The sequence below is a fragment of the Capricornis sumatraensis genome, chromosome 10 (genome assembly GCF_032405125.1).
Source record: "Capricornis sumatraensis isolate serow.1 chromosome 10, serow.2, whole genome shotgun sequence".
In the NCBI taxonomy this organism is placed as follows: Eukaryota; Metazoa; Chordata; class Mammalia; order Artiodactyla; family Bovidae; genus Capricornis; species Capricornis sumatraensis.
The window spans coordinates 21055003-21070544 of NC_091078.1; the positions used below are offsets into that span (position 1 = coordinate 21055003).

The window sequence follows — 15542 nt, forward strand, 5'->3', positions numbered from 1 at the left end:
GAATGGTAAGTGAAGTGAAAGTCGCTCAGTTGTGTCTGACTCTTTGTGACACCATGGACTATATAGTCCATGGAATTCTCCAGGCCATAATACTGGAGTGGGTAGCCTTTCCCTTCTCCAGGGGATCTTCCCAATCCAGAGATCAAACCCAGGACTCCCGCATTGCAAGCAGATTCTTTACCATCTGAGCCATGAGGGAAGCCCAAGAATACTGGAGTGGGTAGCCTATCCCTTCTCCAGCAGATCTTCTGATCCAGGAACTGGGCAATTGCATTGCAGGTGGATTCTTTACTAATTGAGCTACCAGGGAAGCAAGGGAATCCCAAATCATCAGATCTTTTTAAGAGAAGATAGGACTCTGGAGTTTTATGCAAAATCTCCCAAATTTAATACATTGGCAATGAAATCACATTTTAAGAACATGGTTTGGCAGGACTGATTTGATCAGTGGGTCATAAGTTCATTCTTGTCTCTTTAATTGCAATGCAAGTTCCCTGTGAGAAACTGCAAAAGCAGATTTCTTTTCTATCTCTCACAGTGGTAGGTACCAGCCAAGTACTCAAAAGATTTTTGCTGAGCTTTGAAACTGTTCATGAGTATTATTCTATATTTAGATTTCAGTTCCTTTTGGCAAACATACACTATACTGTGAATTTATCAGAGCCAATGGATTCTTTGAATTTATTAAAGAGGATGATGGGGCCTAGGACACAAAATATTCATTAGAAGTTTCTTGTTTTTATTGCATTTGTACTTGGAATAATCCTGGTATCAGATTGATATCCTTGGTCTAGGTCATACCTTGATGCACATTTTAATCTCTGGTGATAGCCTTAAAAAAAATACCCATGCCTCAACCCCAGGAAGTCCATTTTAATTGCTCTAAAGGAGGGTCTTGGCACTGTTGTGTACGTAAATGTATATAAACATATGTGTATAAATATGTGTGTGTATATATATATATTCACCAAGTGATTATTTTTGGCCAGGTCACATGGCTTATGGGATTGAACCCGGGCCGCCTGCAGTGGAAGCCCAGAATCCTAACCACTGGACCACCAGGAACTTCCCCACCAAGTGATTTTAATGTGCAGTCAGACTAGAGAGGGTCACTGGTCTGGTATCTGGTAATCAGAACTCATAAGACCAGATAATCTTGATCTTACTGCCAGAAGTTACCTCATGAGTTATTCGGCCCAATTTCATGCCCTTAAGTCACTATTTTCCTAAAATTGCTGTTATATCTTATTTGACTACTATACTGCTAATATGGCTTCCCTTGTGGCTCAGACGGTAAAGAATCTGCCTGCAATGCAGGAGACCTGGGTTCCATCCCTGGGTCAGGAAGATCCCCTGGAGAAGGGAATGGTTACCCACTCCAGTATTTTTGCCTGGAGAATTCCATGTACATAGAGACTGGCAGGCTATAAGTCCATGGGGTCGCAGAGTTGGACACAACTGAGAGACGAACACTTTCACGTTACCAATATACTTGTCTGTAGTTCTATTTGAGAAGAGGGGGAAAAAGCTGAAACCTCGGGGAGATATTTAAGTGCTTGTTTCCCAAACATAATTGAGTGACTGTTCATGGAATTTCTTTGTTTAAAAGAAATCTGTGATAATAACAGGAGGCCTAAACTAAAAACCTGGTGATTTCTGCCTCACTAACAAGTGACATATTAAACCATTTTTCAATGATAATTAAAAATGAATTATTTTTTAAAAAGAGAAAGCACACACAGAGTGAAATTATGAAAGTTATAGAAGTATAATGTTTACCTTCCATTCCTATATTTGGATCATCAAGTCTACTTCCTTGAAGATAAGTACTCTTATGGGTTTCTTGTGTATCTTTCCAGAGACACTATAGTCTACAGTTATTTTTAATTTTCATATTTTGGCTTCAGTAGGAATCTGTACTTCAGTCATTCTCCTTTTTGACATATCCTTCCATATTTCCTTAAGAGCAAAGGTGCTAAGATTAGAGTGGGAAAGAATGATCCATGCTGAGGGTTAGAACTTAAAAGGATCTCAGAGGTCATCCCGTCCTTTGCTATTCCTGGATTAACAGGGACTTCAGCTGGGGGCGTGTCAGAAATGCAGAATCTCAGACCTATCCCAAACATCCTGAAGCAGAAGTTGCATCTTCACCAAATCCATGTGATTCATGTGCACTTTTAAGTTTGAGAATCACTGCTCTGGTCTTGAATTCTCCTTCACAAATCGAGGTGGTGCCGCTCAACAAGGAGCCAGTGGAGAGCTGATACTAGAAATCAGGTTTCCTAACAGCCTTGTCAAGTGCATTTTCTGAAATGCCGAAATTCTGGCCAAATCTGATGCAGTGCTTTTATGCATTATGTTCACTAAGAGCTTTGGAGTCAGAAACAGCACAGTTCAAATGCTAGGTTTATTCATGGCATACAGTAGGAGCTCAATAATGGTGATTATTCTTCCTGTTGTTACTGTTATTTTATTTTTAAAATTAATAAGTAACTTTGAAGAGCAGTTTTAGGTTCACAGCCAAATTAAGCAGAGTTCCCTTTTATCCTCTGTCCCTCACTAACATTAACAAGAGGATTACTAGCATTTGTCACTGCACTTTGCACTTGACTGAAGCTTCAAAGCAATGTTTCAACAGCCTTTAACGAATCATTTACAGATTCTATTTTATGTCTGATTTAACAGAAAGACCTTTTCCTTTTTTTTTTTTTTTTTTTTAAACATATCCTGTTCCTGTCTCAGAATGTTCTTTTGCTCTGGCAACCAGGTCTGAAAGAGTGAGGTTAAGGTCTTGGCAAGTTCCGTTTTCTTTCCACTGAATATTACGCTGGAACGGAGCAGCAGATTCTGAAGAAAAGACATTGAGAGGTAGGAGCTAAATCAGAAATGAGATTCCGTTTTTAATCAGAGCGCTCAGCTGATGTCCAAACCCCAGCTTGAGAAGGGAGCAGGGGCCCGTGCTGTGGGAAATCAGAACGAACGATTGCAGGGTCTTTCTGGAACTTGGGCTTTGGCGTCTTGGAAGTTAGGGTTCCGAAGGACCGCAAGGGGAAGGTGCCGATTTCGTTCTGCATAGCAGAACTTGGCGCTAGACTGGAAGGAAAACGGAGTAGCTGCTAGTCAGAACGACTCTGAGTTGTCCGCGTGGAGCCCACCTAATTGCTATGGGCTGCCTAATTTCTGTTCTCGCTCGGAGCTCCTGGGGCTTGGAAACTTTTCTAGACTTACCGTTTGAGCTCTTTTGGCTTTTTCCCCCTCCCTTAGAAGGCTCGGAAATCTCTGTGCGTTTTTTTTTTAAGGCATTTCCGGAGGGACATTTCCGGGAGGCCGGAAGTAACTGAGCTTTCCTTTGTCGCTCCTTTTACACGCCCATTTCCGCGATGTCTTGTGGGAGCTGTAGTCCTGGGACGGCGACTGCCGCCTGGGTCGTAGGAGACTGGGCGGTTTTTCTGGTTCTGAGGCTGGGCCTCTGACGGGGCACATGCGAAGAGCTTTCGCTAAGTTAAAAAGCTCTCTGTGATTTCTGTATTTGGTATATGTATTTTTTTTTAAGTTAAAAATTTTTTTCTTTTTAACCAGCTTGTGTAAATTAAATTATATTTGTTCTTTTAAAAAGCATCCCAAGGGAATTCCGTGCGGGTGCAGTGGGTGGGGCTCCCTGCTTCCGCTGTAGGCGGCCTGGGTTCCATTCCTGGTGGGGGAACTAAGATCTCGAAAGCCGGGCCTGTAAGGAGATAGATACAAGTTATTAAATAGAATAAAAAGCATACAGAAAACAAAAGTGGTAGGATGACTATATTGACTTCACACTAACAGTTCAGAGAGATGTAAACCGAAATTAAAGGCTTTCTGTACCTGCTCAGCTCCCTCCCTTAAAAGGAATCCGTATATTTGATTTTTAAAGAAAAAAATCAGGTGCAAATGTACATATAGTTGACCCTTGAACAAAACGGGCTTTGAAATGCAGGGGTCCACTTACACAGGGAAATTTCTTTTTTGGTCAATAAATATATGAATTATGAAAAAGTATGCAAAAGAGGTAATGACATCATACTCTTTTTAGACTTTCTTTTTCATTTGATAATTCATCTTAGAGATCTTTCCATACTGCACAAAAAGAGCTATCTTACTCTTTTTTTAAAATGATTGTATGGTATTTCATAACAAAAATACCATAATTTATTCATCCATTGATCTTCACCATCCCATTGAGGGACATTTTGATTATTTCCAACTTTTTTCTGTTGCAAACAATTTTGCAATGACTGCCTGGAACATATTTTGGTGTAAATCCACAGGATAAATTTGTATAGAAAAATTATCAAGCCAAGGAGATATATGCTTTATAAAAGTTTACAAATATCACCAAATTGCTAAACTGTACCAGTTTACACTGGAATTCCCAGGTGGCTCAGTGGTAAAGAATTCACCTGCCAATGCAGTAGACACAAGTTCAATCTCTGGGTAGGGAAGATTCCCCGGAGGAGGGCATGGTAAGCCACTACCTTATTCTTGCCTGGAAAATCCCAGAGACAGAGATGCCTGGTGGCCTACAGTCTATAGGGTTGCAAAGTCAGAACCAACTGAGCACGCGCACACACACTGATTTATAGTAGTATCCAGCAATGTATGAAGGTGTTTGCTTCCTCCCTTCTATTCTAGCATTGGGTATTATCAACTTTAGAAATTTTGCCTCTCTGAGAAGTAAACAATGTATCTTCTTTTGAGTGATTAGCAGTTTCATAATTATGAATGAGGCTGCACTTTTCTTGATACATTTAATGGCTATTTATATTTCCGAAAGAAATCATATCCTTAATCCAGTTTTCTATTGGGTTGTTAATCTTTTTCTTACTGATTTTTTGGTACTTTTGTAAACTGGGGAACTCAGTCTTTTGTCTGTTATGGGAATTGTGAAATTTTTTTCCTTGTACATTATTTACCTACCTTCTGATTTCGCATTTGTATTTTTTTTTGCCACTACACATCTGCATAAATTTTGTACAGTCATGTTTATTAATTTTATCCTATGGCTTCTGGGTTATTTGGTTATCTGTAACTTACTTTGGTATAAGGAGGAATGGCTCTAGCATCATCATTTTTTCAAAATACTAGCCAATGCCCCAACGTGATTTTTATTACCTTTATCATTAGAGAGAAAAACCCAGTGAACATTAAAGATATACCCTACCATAAGATGCTGCAGCAAGTTTAGAAGTTAGTTTTGGGGAAAAGAGTAGAAATAAATAAGTGGTACTCTACTTTTCTCCAAACACATACTAACCTTATATTATTGCTTTTTCAAACAATACCCCCAAAAGATTCCTATTATTTATGTGTTTATACTATATTTATATAAATTATTATTTATTTAATATTTATTAAAGTAATGAAGATTTCTAATCATTGTACAACTTGAAAAATAAAAAATATGAAAATGATTTTAAAAATTATGAATGATTGAAGCAGAATTCCCAAATTGACAGAGGGTTATGTATATTCAAATATAAAGGAAACTTTTTGCCCAAATCATCCTTTAGAAGAAAATGTAGATACCTTATACTTGTAACCTTACAAAGTTTCTCATACAGTGGAAGAACAGCACTATTCTTAAATTAATACAGTTTTTCATAATATAGTATTTTAAATATATAGGTTTAAGTAAATTTAAAAAGCTGAATATTATAGGTCATTGGATCATTTTATATATAGCTAAATAATGAAAGTTAAGTATTACATGTAAGCATTTGACTATTTTATATATAATGTATACACTATATTGGAGAAGGAAATGGCAACTCACTATAGTACTCTTGCCTGGGAAATTCCATGGATGGAGGAGCCAGGGGGGCTACAGTTTATGGGGTCTAAAGAGTTGGACAAAACTGAGCAACTAAGCCACCACCACTACCATGTATATTACATTCACATGTAATACATACAAATATGACCCCAAAGTCATCCTTTGGGCGGGGCGGATTGTCTCACTGGTGAAACTTAGGCTCTTATTCAGGACTGGATAATGTGTTCTTGTCATTTTGCTATTGTTTGATCAAGACTTAAGTGTGGATACAGTGGTGCAATATGTTGAACTTAAATTCTGAAGTATAAACATCATTTAAAAACATGGTGAAAAATACAAGAAGAAATAGCTAAATGTTTTACCATATTTGCCTCCAGGCAGAGGGAGATAGGAGGCAAGTCTTCTACTTTTCTATTAAAACCTTAGAATACTATGTCCTGAGGCGTGTGGGCCCAAGAGCTGGGATTCTCGGGCTCTAGAGCACAGGCTCAGTTGTTGTGCTGCGTGGGCTTAGTGCTCCGCGCACGTGGGAACTTCCCAGACCACAGGTCAAACCCGAGTCTCCTGCACTGGCAGGCAGGTAGCTTCCCACTGAGCCACCAGGGAAGCCCGTTTTTATAACAAGAAAAACATGAGGATGTATGGTTGGGCACTTCCTTTTAAGATTTTCTTTTTCTCTGATTATAAAATCACATTGTATTCATTTTCATCAAGACTTATCAAACTCAACATTTTATGTAAAAATACATAGGTGGCACTAGTGGTAAAGAAACTGTCTGCCAATGCAGGAGACATAAGAGACGAGGGTTTGATCCCTTGGTCAGGAAGATTCCCTGGAGGAGAGACTGGCAACCCACTCCAGTATTCTTGCCAGGGGAATCCCATTGACAAAGGAGCCTGGTGGGCTACAGTCCACGAGGTCGCCAAGAGTTGGACACAACTGAAGCAACTAAGAACACATATAAATATACTAATATATATTTAAATATATACAGCTAAATTATTTGTGACATGCAGTACTATATTAGTTTCAAGTGTACAACATAGTGATTTGACTTTTTTTTTTTTTACCGTACTGTGTAGTTTGTGGCATCTCAGTTTCCCAATCAGGACTGAACCTGGGCCAAGGCAGTGAAAGCACCAAATTCTAACCGCTAGACCACCAGGGAACTCCCATGATTTAATATTTTTATATAATCACCACAGTAAGTCTAGTTACCATCTATTGCCATGCAAAGTTGTTACAATCAATGTTTTTATTTTGGGGATATGATCTTGTAACCAAGTCATTCAGTACTATTATTAATAAAAATAACAAAACCTCAGAGGCTTAAAACAAGATGGGAAGGAGCTTTTTACTGAATTCTGACAGTGAAAATAAATGTGGAAATATCAAAATGAGGAAAATAACCAGTAATGCCACGTAAAACTGTAACCTCACAACATAAAGAACACCTTCAGCTGGGTACTTATTGAATTATGAGCTCTTTCTTTTTAATCCTTACCTTTATCCTAAGGAGTGCTGTGAGTTGAGGGCACTAAAGAGGGAACCATTCAGAGCCAAGGTGTCAAACATGTAGGCCACAGTTAAGTAAATAATATGATAAATAACACAATATGATGCAGGTGTATTCTATTTGTAGAACTGCTTAATTTTAGGTGATTAAAGAAAGTAATGAAAACCTTATGCTTACATGAAATAAAAATTTTGGTAAAACTCAGTTATAGGATGTAGGGAGAATAAAAGAAATCATCAGAGTTCTTTATAAAAAAACGCAAAACTATAGGAACTGTGTAAGTGTATAGCCAATAGGCTCTCAGTAAATCCCTACTGACTTACATATAGGTTAGCTTTCTTTTCTAAAAGATGTGCCAACATGAGTGAAAGAATCTAAGAACGAGAGTATTCAGTGTAGTATTTCTTATTAGAGCTGAAGATTTGAAGTGTCTGACACTAAGGAACTGAGATTAAAAAAATAAATACACACATACATACATACACACACACACACACACATATATATATACATGTGTGTAAATGCATATAATGAATGCAAAAACGAGACATTGTTGGCAGTGGTTATCTTGGTTACCTCCAGGGAATAAAACTAATGGCTGGAAGACCCAAGGAGGGAGGGACCCTTACCTTTCATCCCTTTTATAGCTTTAAAATTTTGTTGTATGTGCATGTAGTGCCCATTACGGGCTTCCCAAGTAGCTCAGTGGTAAAGAATCTGCCTGCCAAGCAGAAGACGTGGGTTCAGTCCCTGGGTCGAAAAGATCCCCTGGAGAAAGGAAATGGCAACCCGCTCCAGTATTCTTGCCTGGGAGGTCCCGTGGACAGAGGATCCTGGTGGGCTGCAGTCCATAGGGTCTCAAAAGAGCTGGACACAGTTTAGAGACTAAACATCAAACAACAGTGCCCATTAAAAATATAAAATTTAATTAAAATTAAATTTAACTTCAAAGTGATGGTTAAGTCATATTGTCAATGTTTTCCAGTTTTCCTTCCTCCAAATGCACACAGCCACCAGATTAACCTTAAACCTTCACTTTAACATGTCACATGCTTAAGAAGCTACAGCAGTTCCCTGTTGCCTCCCCACTTGTTCAGCGTCCTCTGCCTGATCCTCAAGGCTCTCCATGTTCTGGCTCTCATCTTGAGTACTGGTCTCAAATGTTATTCTCTTCAGCACACTCTGCTGTAAAGTTGTTTTCTTCACTTTTCCCTGAATATTTTTTCCTACAACACCTTATGCATTTTGTTCCTTCCTCCTTCTCTCCATTTATTCTGTAAGTGCTCCTATGGATTTCTTTTAAAATTTCCCTCTAAACCGTACAGTTTAACATTTGATGAGGTAATATGCTGGGCTTCCCTTGTGGCTCCACTGGTAAAGAATCCACCTGCAATGTGGGAGACCTGAGTTTGATCCCTGGGTTGGGAAGATCCCCTGGAGAAGGGAAAGGCTAGCCATTCCAGTATTCTGGTCTGGAATATGATAGAGCAAAAGAAATATAGTACAGTAAAAATGGTACTCTGAATTCTCAATCTGGATCTTTTCCTGGGCCAGGGACATGTGGTATGACACTCAGGTATTTAATAAGTTATATGAAATATTCAACATTTCATTATTAAATAGGCTTGTGTTAGATGCTGTTTCCCACTTGTAGGCTAATGTAAGTGTTTTGAGCACATTTAAGGTAGGCTAGGCTAAGTTATGATATTCAGTAGGATAGTTGGGTTAAATGCATTTTTGATTTAGGATGAGTTTATGGTGTCAAAACCCCATGCTAAATTGAGGAAGAGCTGTATATTTATAAAACAGAAATCATACCATACTTCTAAAACTTAATATTTGTATTTTTTCTTTTTTCAATTGAGGTATAACTTATGCCCAGTAATGTGCATAAGTCTCAATGCTCAGTGAATGTTTACATAATTGCTTGTTACCTTTTTTTCAACTAACAGTGTGTGAACATTTCCCAGGTATTAAGTATATTTCTACATTTGAAAAGACCCTGATGCTGGGAAAGACTGAAGGCAGGAGGGGAAGGGGACGACAGAGGATGAGATGTTTGGATGGCATCACCAACTCAATGGACATGGGTTTGGGTGGACTCCGAGAGTTGGTGATGGACAGAGAGGGCTGGTGTGCTGTGGTTGATGGGGTTGCAAAGAGTCGGACACGACTGAGCGACTGAACTCAACTGAACTGACATCTTTTAAAATGACTATATGATATACTACTGTAGGTGCATCATTATTTAAATGATTGTTGGACAGTTAATTTTTCTACAAAACTTTCATTATTTTAATTAGTAATGATAACTATCATTATTGCTGTATCTTTGTACACATTCTTTTTTGTTTTCTGGCTCCACCATGCAGTATGTGGGATCTTAGTTTCTTAGTTTCTGGAGCAGGGATCAAACGCTCTTCCCCTGGATTGGAAGTGCAGTCTTAACCACTGGACTGCCAGGGGAGTCCCACAGGTCATTATTTTAAATAATCCTGTTTGTTTGTATGCGTCTTGTCTCCCTCCCTCCGTTGCACTATAAGCTCCCTAAGAACTGTTTACTACATCTTTTTCTACAATCATGCTGAGCACAAAATAGGTCCTCAATAAATATTTGTTGAATGAATAGATTATCAAATGATCTCTTAGTCTATTTCTTTCTACTCTTATGTGTGTTAGTTGCTTAGCCGTGTCTGCTTCTTTGTGACCCCATGGACTGTAGCCCTCCAGGCTCCTCTGTCGATGGGATTTTCTAGGCAAGAATACTGGAATGGATTGCCACTTCCTTCTCCAGGGGATCTTCCCGACCCAAGGATTGAACCCCGTCTCCTGCATTGCAGGCAGATTCTTTACTATCTGAGCCACCATGGAAGCCTGTCTACTCTTAAGCTGTTTAAAAAATTATGAAATATTCTTAACACTCAGAAAAGTGCTCACTACTCATATTTAACAAACACTAAGATTTTACCATAATGCTTCAAATTTTTTTCTATTCCTTAAAAAAAAAAAGAGGTGAAAATGTATCAGAGGTAAAAAATGGCCAATTTGAGGAGTATGTAAAAATGGATGGTGTTTATCAACTTCTAAAAGGAATGGTTCATTTGCATCACTTACATAAACTCAAACTACAGATCCCAGCCAGCACTGCAACAGTTCCGCACGTGGGCTATTCTTTTCTCTTGTATAAACAGCCAATGAAAACTAGAGTTTACAAAGGTCTAGGATGACAGCTGACGTGTTGACTGTGGCCAGCCTTAAATCTAGTTAACTGCCGTTTGGAACGCGCTGCTGTAAACCAGATCTCAAAAGGCGTTTCCTGTTAATTCTCAGTTCATTGTGCCTCTTGTTTCAAAGGGAAGAAAAACTGGTTTAGTCATCTCAATGGATGCGATACTGAATTACAAGTCGGAAGATACTGAAGATTACTACACGTTACTGGGATGTGATGAACTGTCTTCGGTAAGCAATGAATAATGCTATTCTTTTTCACAACAGTATTTCAAGTTTTATTTAAGGTTTTAACATTTTGAATTTTAAGTCACATTGCCTAAAAACCTAATCATGTATTATTTTAAAGCTCTTTTGGCTCAGAGAAAGTTAAGGACTTAAAATAGAGTGTTGGGTCTTTACTTGAATAGTGTCCTCTTTCAATTTTCTGGACACTTCTGATTGAATATGTGTATTCTTACACATGGTCATAGACTGTTTTCCAAATATACTAAAAATATATATTTGAAATTTTATTGTAATTGCTATTGGCAGTGTTTCATAGTATATACATAAGCTATATCTTTATTATGGTAATGTACACTGTAATTGAGATAAAATTTAATTTTCTAGTAATGATTTTAAAATGTTTCATTAAAATATGTAGTCTTACATGAGCATGTAAGTTATTTAAACCAAGAAACATCCTTTTGGGTTAATAATTCAAATTGTGTAAAAGGAATTACTTCTTTAAACTGTGGCTTCTGAAACAAAATATGTGACAACTCTGTAACTGTTCATTTGATCTATAATAGAACAATGTTTTAAAGGTTCCTATGGATAATTATAAGGTCATAAAAGTTTTTCACATTATGGAAAGTTCATTTATAATTTTACTTCCCAAAGGTAACATTCTTAATGTTTGGTAGATTAGTCTCCAGACTCTTTCCTATGTATTATTTTTGAAGAACGTGTTTACTTTTTACCCATTAATATTATAATAAGGATTTCTCCATGCTACTAAAGGTTCTTCATACATGGGTTAATGATTGCATAAAATTTTATTTTACTATTGTACCAAAACTGATTATTCTCTTATTGTTAAACATTTCATTTACAGTTTTTTTAGTATTTAAAATATTGTTTAGATGATTATGAAATATATTTTATTACATTATTAAATATATTCACATTGTTTTATATTTATGAGTATTAAAATATTTATTTTATTACTAAAATATAACTATTAATATTAAATGCTTTAAAGCAAATTAGTTTTCTATTTATCTTTGTTTTATAAGGCTGGAGTTAAGTAATAAAATATACTTAGTTTTGTTTGGCAAATCGAATGCAGTATTGGACGCAAAGATTGAAATCTCTATCTTCATCACCCTGAGGAAGTTCGCTTAGGTACCTTGTAGTTAAACACCCACACACAAAAGAGGTTATAATATTCTCTTAATTGCATATTTCTTCTTTAGGGTAATAGGTTACTTTTGTTTTCTTTAGGGGTGGTTTACTTGTATTAATTGAGAAAGCTTATCATGTGTTATTCATACTTTGAATTATACTCTTGCCAAATAATTTTTGAAGGAACTATTTAAATCGAAGGAACATAATTTAATTTGAAAGGTTTCACAATTTGGATTTTTTAAAAATATTGTTATGCTAGGTTATAAAGTAAAGGTTGTAATATCCCCTAAATAAATCTCTTTAGTCAGGCTTCTGTAGTTATGTTATTGTCTTTTCAGTTTACAAAGAAAGATTAGTTTTGAAAGACTAAAAAAATGATCCCATTGTTTATTTATAATGTTTATAACAGTTTCATTTTGTCGTGACCAGTTATAATTAATGCTTTTTTAAACTATTATTGTGACATTTCCTTTACTTGATTTGTGTTGTCTGGATTTTCTTTGTTTCAAATATTCCTTGGTTTGATACTCTAAAAAATTAACCAGAACTGTTTCTATCCAAAAGCAATTTAGCAACTTGATATTTTGATACTACTTAAAACAACTGAGACACACACATAATTCTTTTGCTTAGTATACAGTTCTTACACTTTAAAGCTTGTGTTGGAAATTAATAAATGACACATGTAAGGCCATGGGAGAATTTCCATGCTGTTGAGTGGAAAACAAATACTCCCTGTTCAGAAACATTTACCAAAGTTTAAGGAAAGAATGTCTGAAAAGACTTTGGAGAGGAGATGGGGTGTGAAACGATTCTGCATTAAAATTTAGATGCATGGAGCAAGACGCAGAGGGCATTTGAGTGACCAGGGGAAAGCTGGAGAAGATCCCTTAAAGTGGGAATCAAATTAGTCCCTATTGCACATGAGTATTTCCTGACACAGAGCAAAATACTGTGCTATTAGGATCTGCAAAATATAAGCTTTTAAGTTTTAAAATTTAATTTCTAAAATTATGTATGTTCAATAAGGAAATGAGGAGTATAAAGAGAGCACAAGGAAAAATGCCAACCCAAACGCTTAATGTTTGGAATTATGATATATGCATGCCATTTTATGCATGCATATATATATATAATTTTGCATAAATAAGTACATGTACATGTATACATATTTATATGTTTATCTTTATATATGGGCTTCCCCAAGGCTTAGCTGGTGAGAATTCGCCCGCAATGCGGGAGACCTAGGTTCGATCCCTGGGTCGGGAAGATCCCTTGGAGAAGAGAAAGGCTACCCACTCCAGTATTCTGGCCTGGAGAATTCTATGGGCTCTAGTATAGTCCATGGGGTCTTGTGTCTGGAGTCAGACTGCCTGAGTTGAAATCCTGGCTCTGCAACTTACTACCTCTGTGACTGGGAAAATTACTCTCTTATATTTCGTTTCCCTAATCTGCAAAATGGGAATAATAATAGTACCCACCTCACAGAGTTGCTGTGGGAATTGAAAGACATGCTATATATAAAGTACTTAGAACAGTACCTGGCACACACTAGGTCTCAATAAATCTTAGCCATTATTTATAATTATTTTATTTTATTTATTTGGCGTAGCTTACAGAATCCTAGTTCCCCAACCAGCGACTGAACCCAGGCTCATGGCAGTGAAAGCATGGAGTCCTAATCACTGGACTGCCAGATAATTTCCTCATTATTTTACATATACTTATATATACATATATGTTACATGATTCCTTTTGAGTAAAACATTAAGATTTTATACCTCACACAATGCTTTATAGCTTACCTTTTTCTCATAGAATGTTTTATATAAAATTTCTCAGATTATTAAAAATCTTCTACTACAAGAAGATTTTCTTAATGACTGCAAAATATGCCATCCTATAACCCTATTACAATTAATTTTAACAATATCCTATTACTAGGCACACAGGTTTTTGTTTAAAATGTATAACTTTTTATTCATTGAACCTTCTTAGAACTAAATCCATTCCCTACCTTCAATTATCCTCTTAGCCAAATTCCTATAATTGAAATGGTTGGATTGAAAAGTATGAAAAAAATTAAAGGATTTATATATTTTGTTGTTGTTGTTCAGTCGCTATGTCTGACTCTCTGTGACCCCGTGGGGTATAGCACACCAAGATCCTCTGCCCTTTCCTATCTCCTGGAGTTTGCTCAAACTCATGTCTATTGAGTAAATGACGCTAACTAACCATCTCATCCTTTGCTACCTCCTTCTCCTTTTGCCTTCAATCTTTCCCAGCATCAGGGTCTTTTCCAATGAGTTGGCTCTTTGTATCATGAGGCCAAAGTATTGGAGCTTTAGCATCAGTCTTCCAATGAATATTTAGGGTTTATATCCTTTAGGATTGACTGGTTTGATCTCCTTGCTGTCCAAGGGACTCTCAAGAATCTTCTCTAGCACCATAATTTGAAAGCATCCATTCTTTGGTGCTCATGTTTCTTTATGGTCCAACTGTCACATCTGTACATGACTACTGGAAAAATCATAGCTTTGAGTATATGGACCTTTGTCAGCAAAGTGATGTCTCTGCCTTTTAATATCCTGTCTATGTTTATCATAGCTTTATATATGTATATCTCAATTGATTTATAGAAAATTTGCTAAACTTTGCTAAAAATGTTAAAAGAACATTTAAATTCTTCCCAGGAAAGCACAGGTCAGTTCATTTCCTTGTACCCTCAGTGACACTGGTTATAATAATCCATGGATGTTTTGACTTTTTGATGATGAGTAAAGTTGATATTTATTGTATATTTATTGGCCAGTAGAACAGACAGCTTTCCAGATCATTGGACATTGTGTCAGAAACGCAAAATTCAGTGGACTTTGACAGGAAGGGCCTCAGTTGTCCATGAGCTGCTCTTGGCACCAGGAACATGGGGTAGTGATGCCAGGAGATAAATAGAATGTGCCCAAGACAAACTAAGCCACTTTATTGGTTAGTTTCCCCAGAACCAGCCCTACACAGGAGATCTGTGATAAATTTTGTGGCAGTAAAATATGAAAAGTAATGATAGACTGATATGCACTATTCTTAACTTTTAAAAATTGGATAGGAATGAAATAAACAACAAACCCCTCAAACTCTCTACTTTGGATATATAGGTATAGTTTCTATCCATTTGTGCTATTAATTTCCCCAAGATATATACATAAATATATAATGTGTATAAAAATGTGTCTTGAAGGACTCTATCATAGGGGAAAAGGAGTAAAAGTGTTTTTAAAATGTTATCATGTTATGTTTGGCTGCACTGGATCTTCGTTGCTTTTTGGGGTCTTTTTCCAGTTGCGGTGAGCAGAGTCTACTCTTTGTTGTGGTTCAAGGACTTCTCATTACTGTGGCTGCTCTTGTTGAGAAGCACAGGCTCTAGGCATGTGGGATTCAGAATTTGTGGCACACAGGCTCAGTATCTGTGGTTCTCAGGCCCTAGGGCATGGGCTCAGTAGCTGTGGTACACTGGCTTAGTTGGTCTGAGGCATGTGGAATCTTCTTTGATCAGATATTGAATTGGCAGGCAGATTCTTATCCATTGCACCACCAGGAAAGTCCAG

The 15542-nt window shown here is 37.0% G+C and overlaps 1 protein-coding gene across 2 annotated transcripts in view; it reads left to right on the plus strand.

Moving 5' to 3' along the window:
• Nucleotides 1-15542, plus strand: part of DNAJC12 (DnaJ heat shock protein family (Hsp40) member C12) — a 61247-nt gene that overhangs the window by 17058 nt on the left and 28647 nt on the right. The window contains exons 1-2 of one of the 2 annotated variants that reach the window (XM_068982122.1): nucleotides 2745-2868; nucleotides 10675-10779. In XM_068982122.1, coding sequence (XP_068838223.1) covers nucleotides 10702-10779 — 78 coding nt within the window. In that variant the 5' untranslated portion in view covers nucleotides 2745-2868; nucleotides 10675-10701. Of the gene's footprint in view, nucleotides 1-2744; nucleotides 2869-10674; nucleotides 10780-15542 lie in introns of those variants that run through there. The other variant, XM_068982123.1, reaches the window with a different exon arrangement.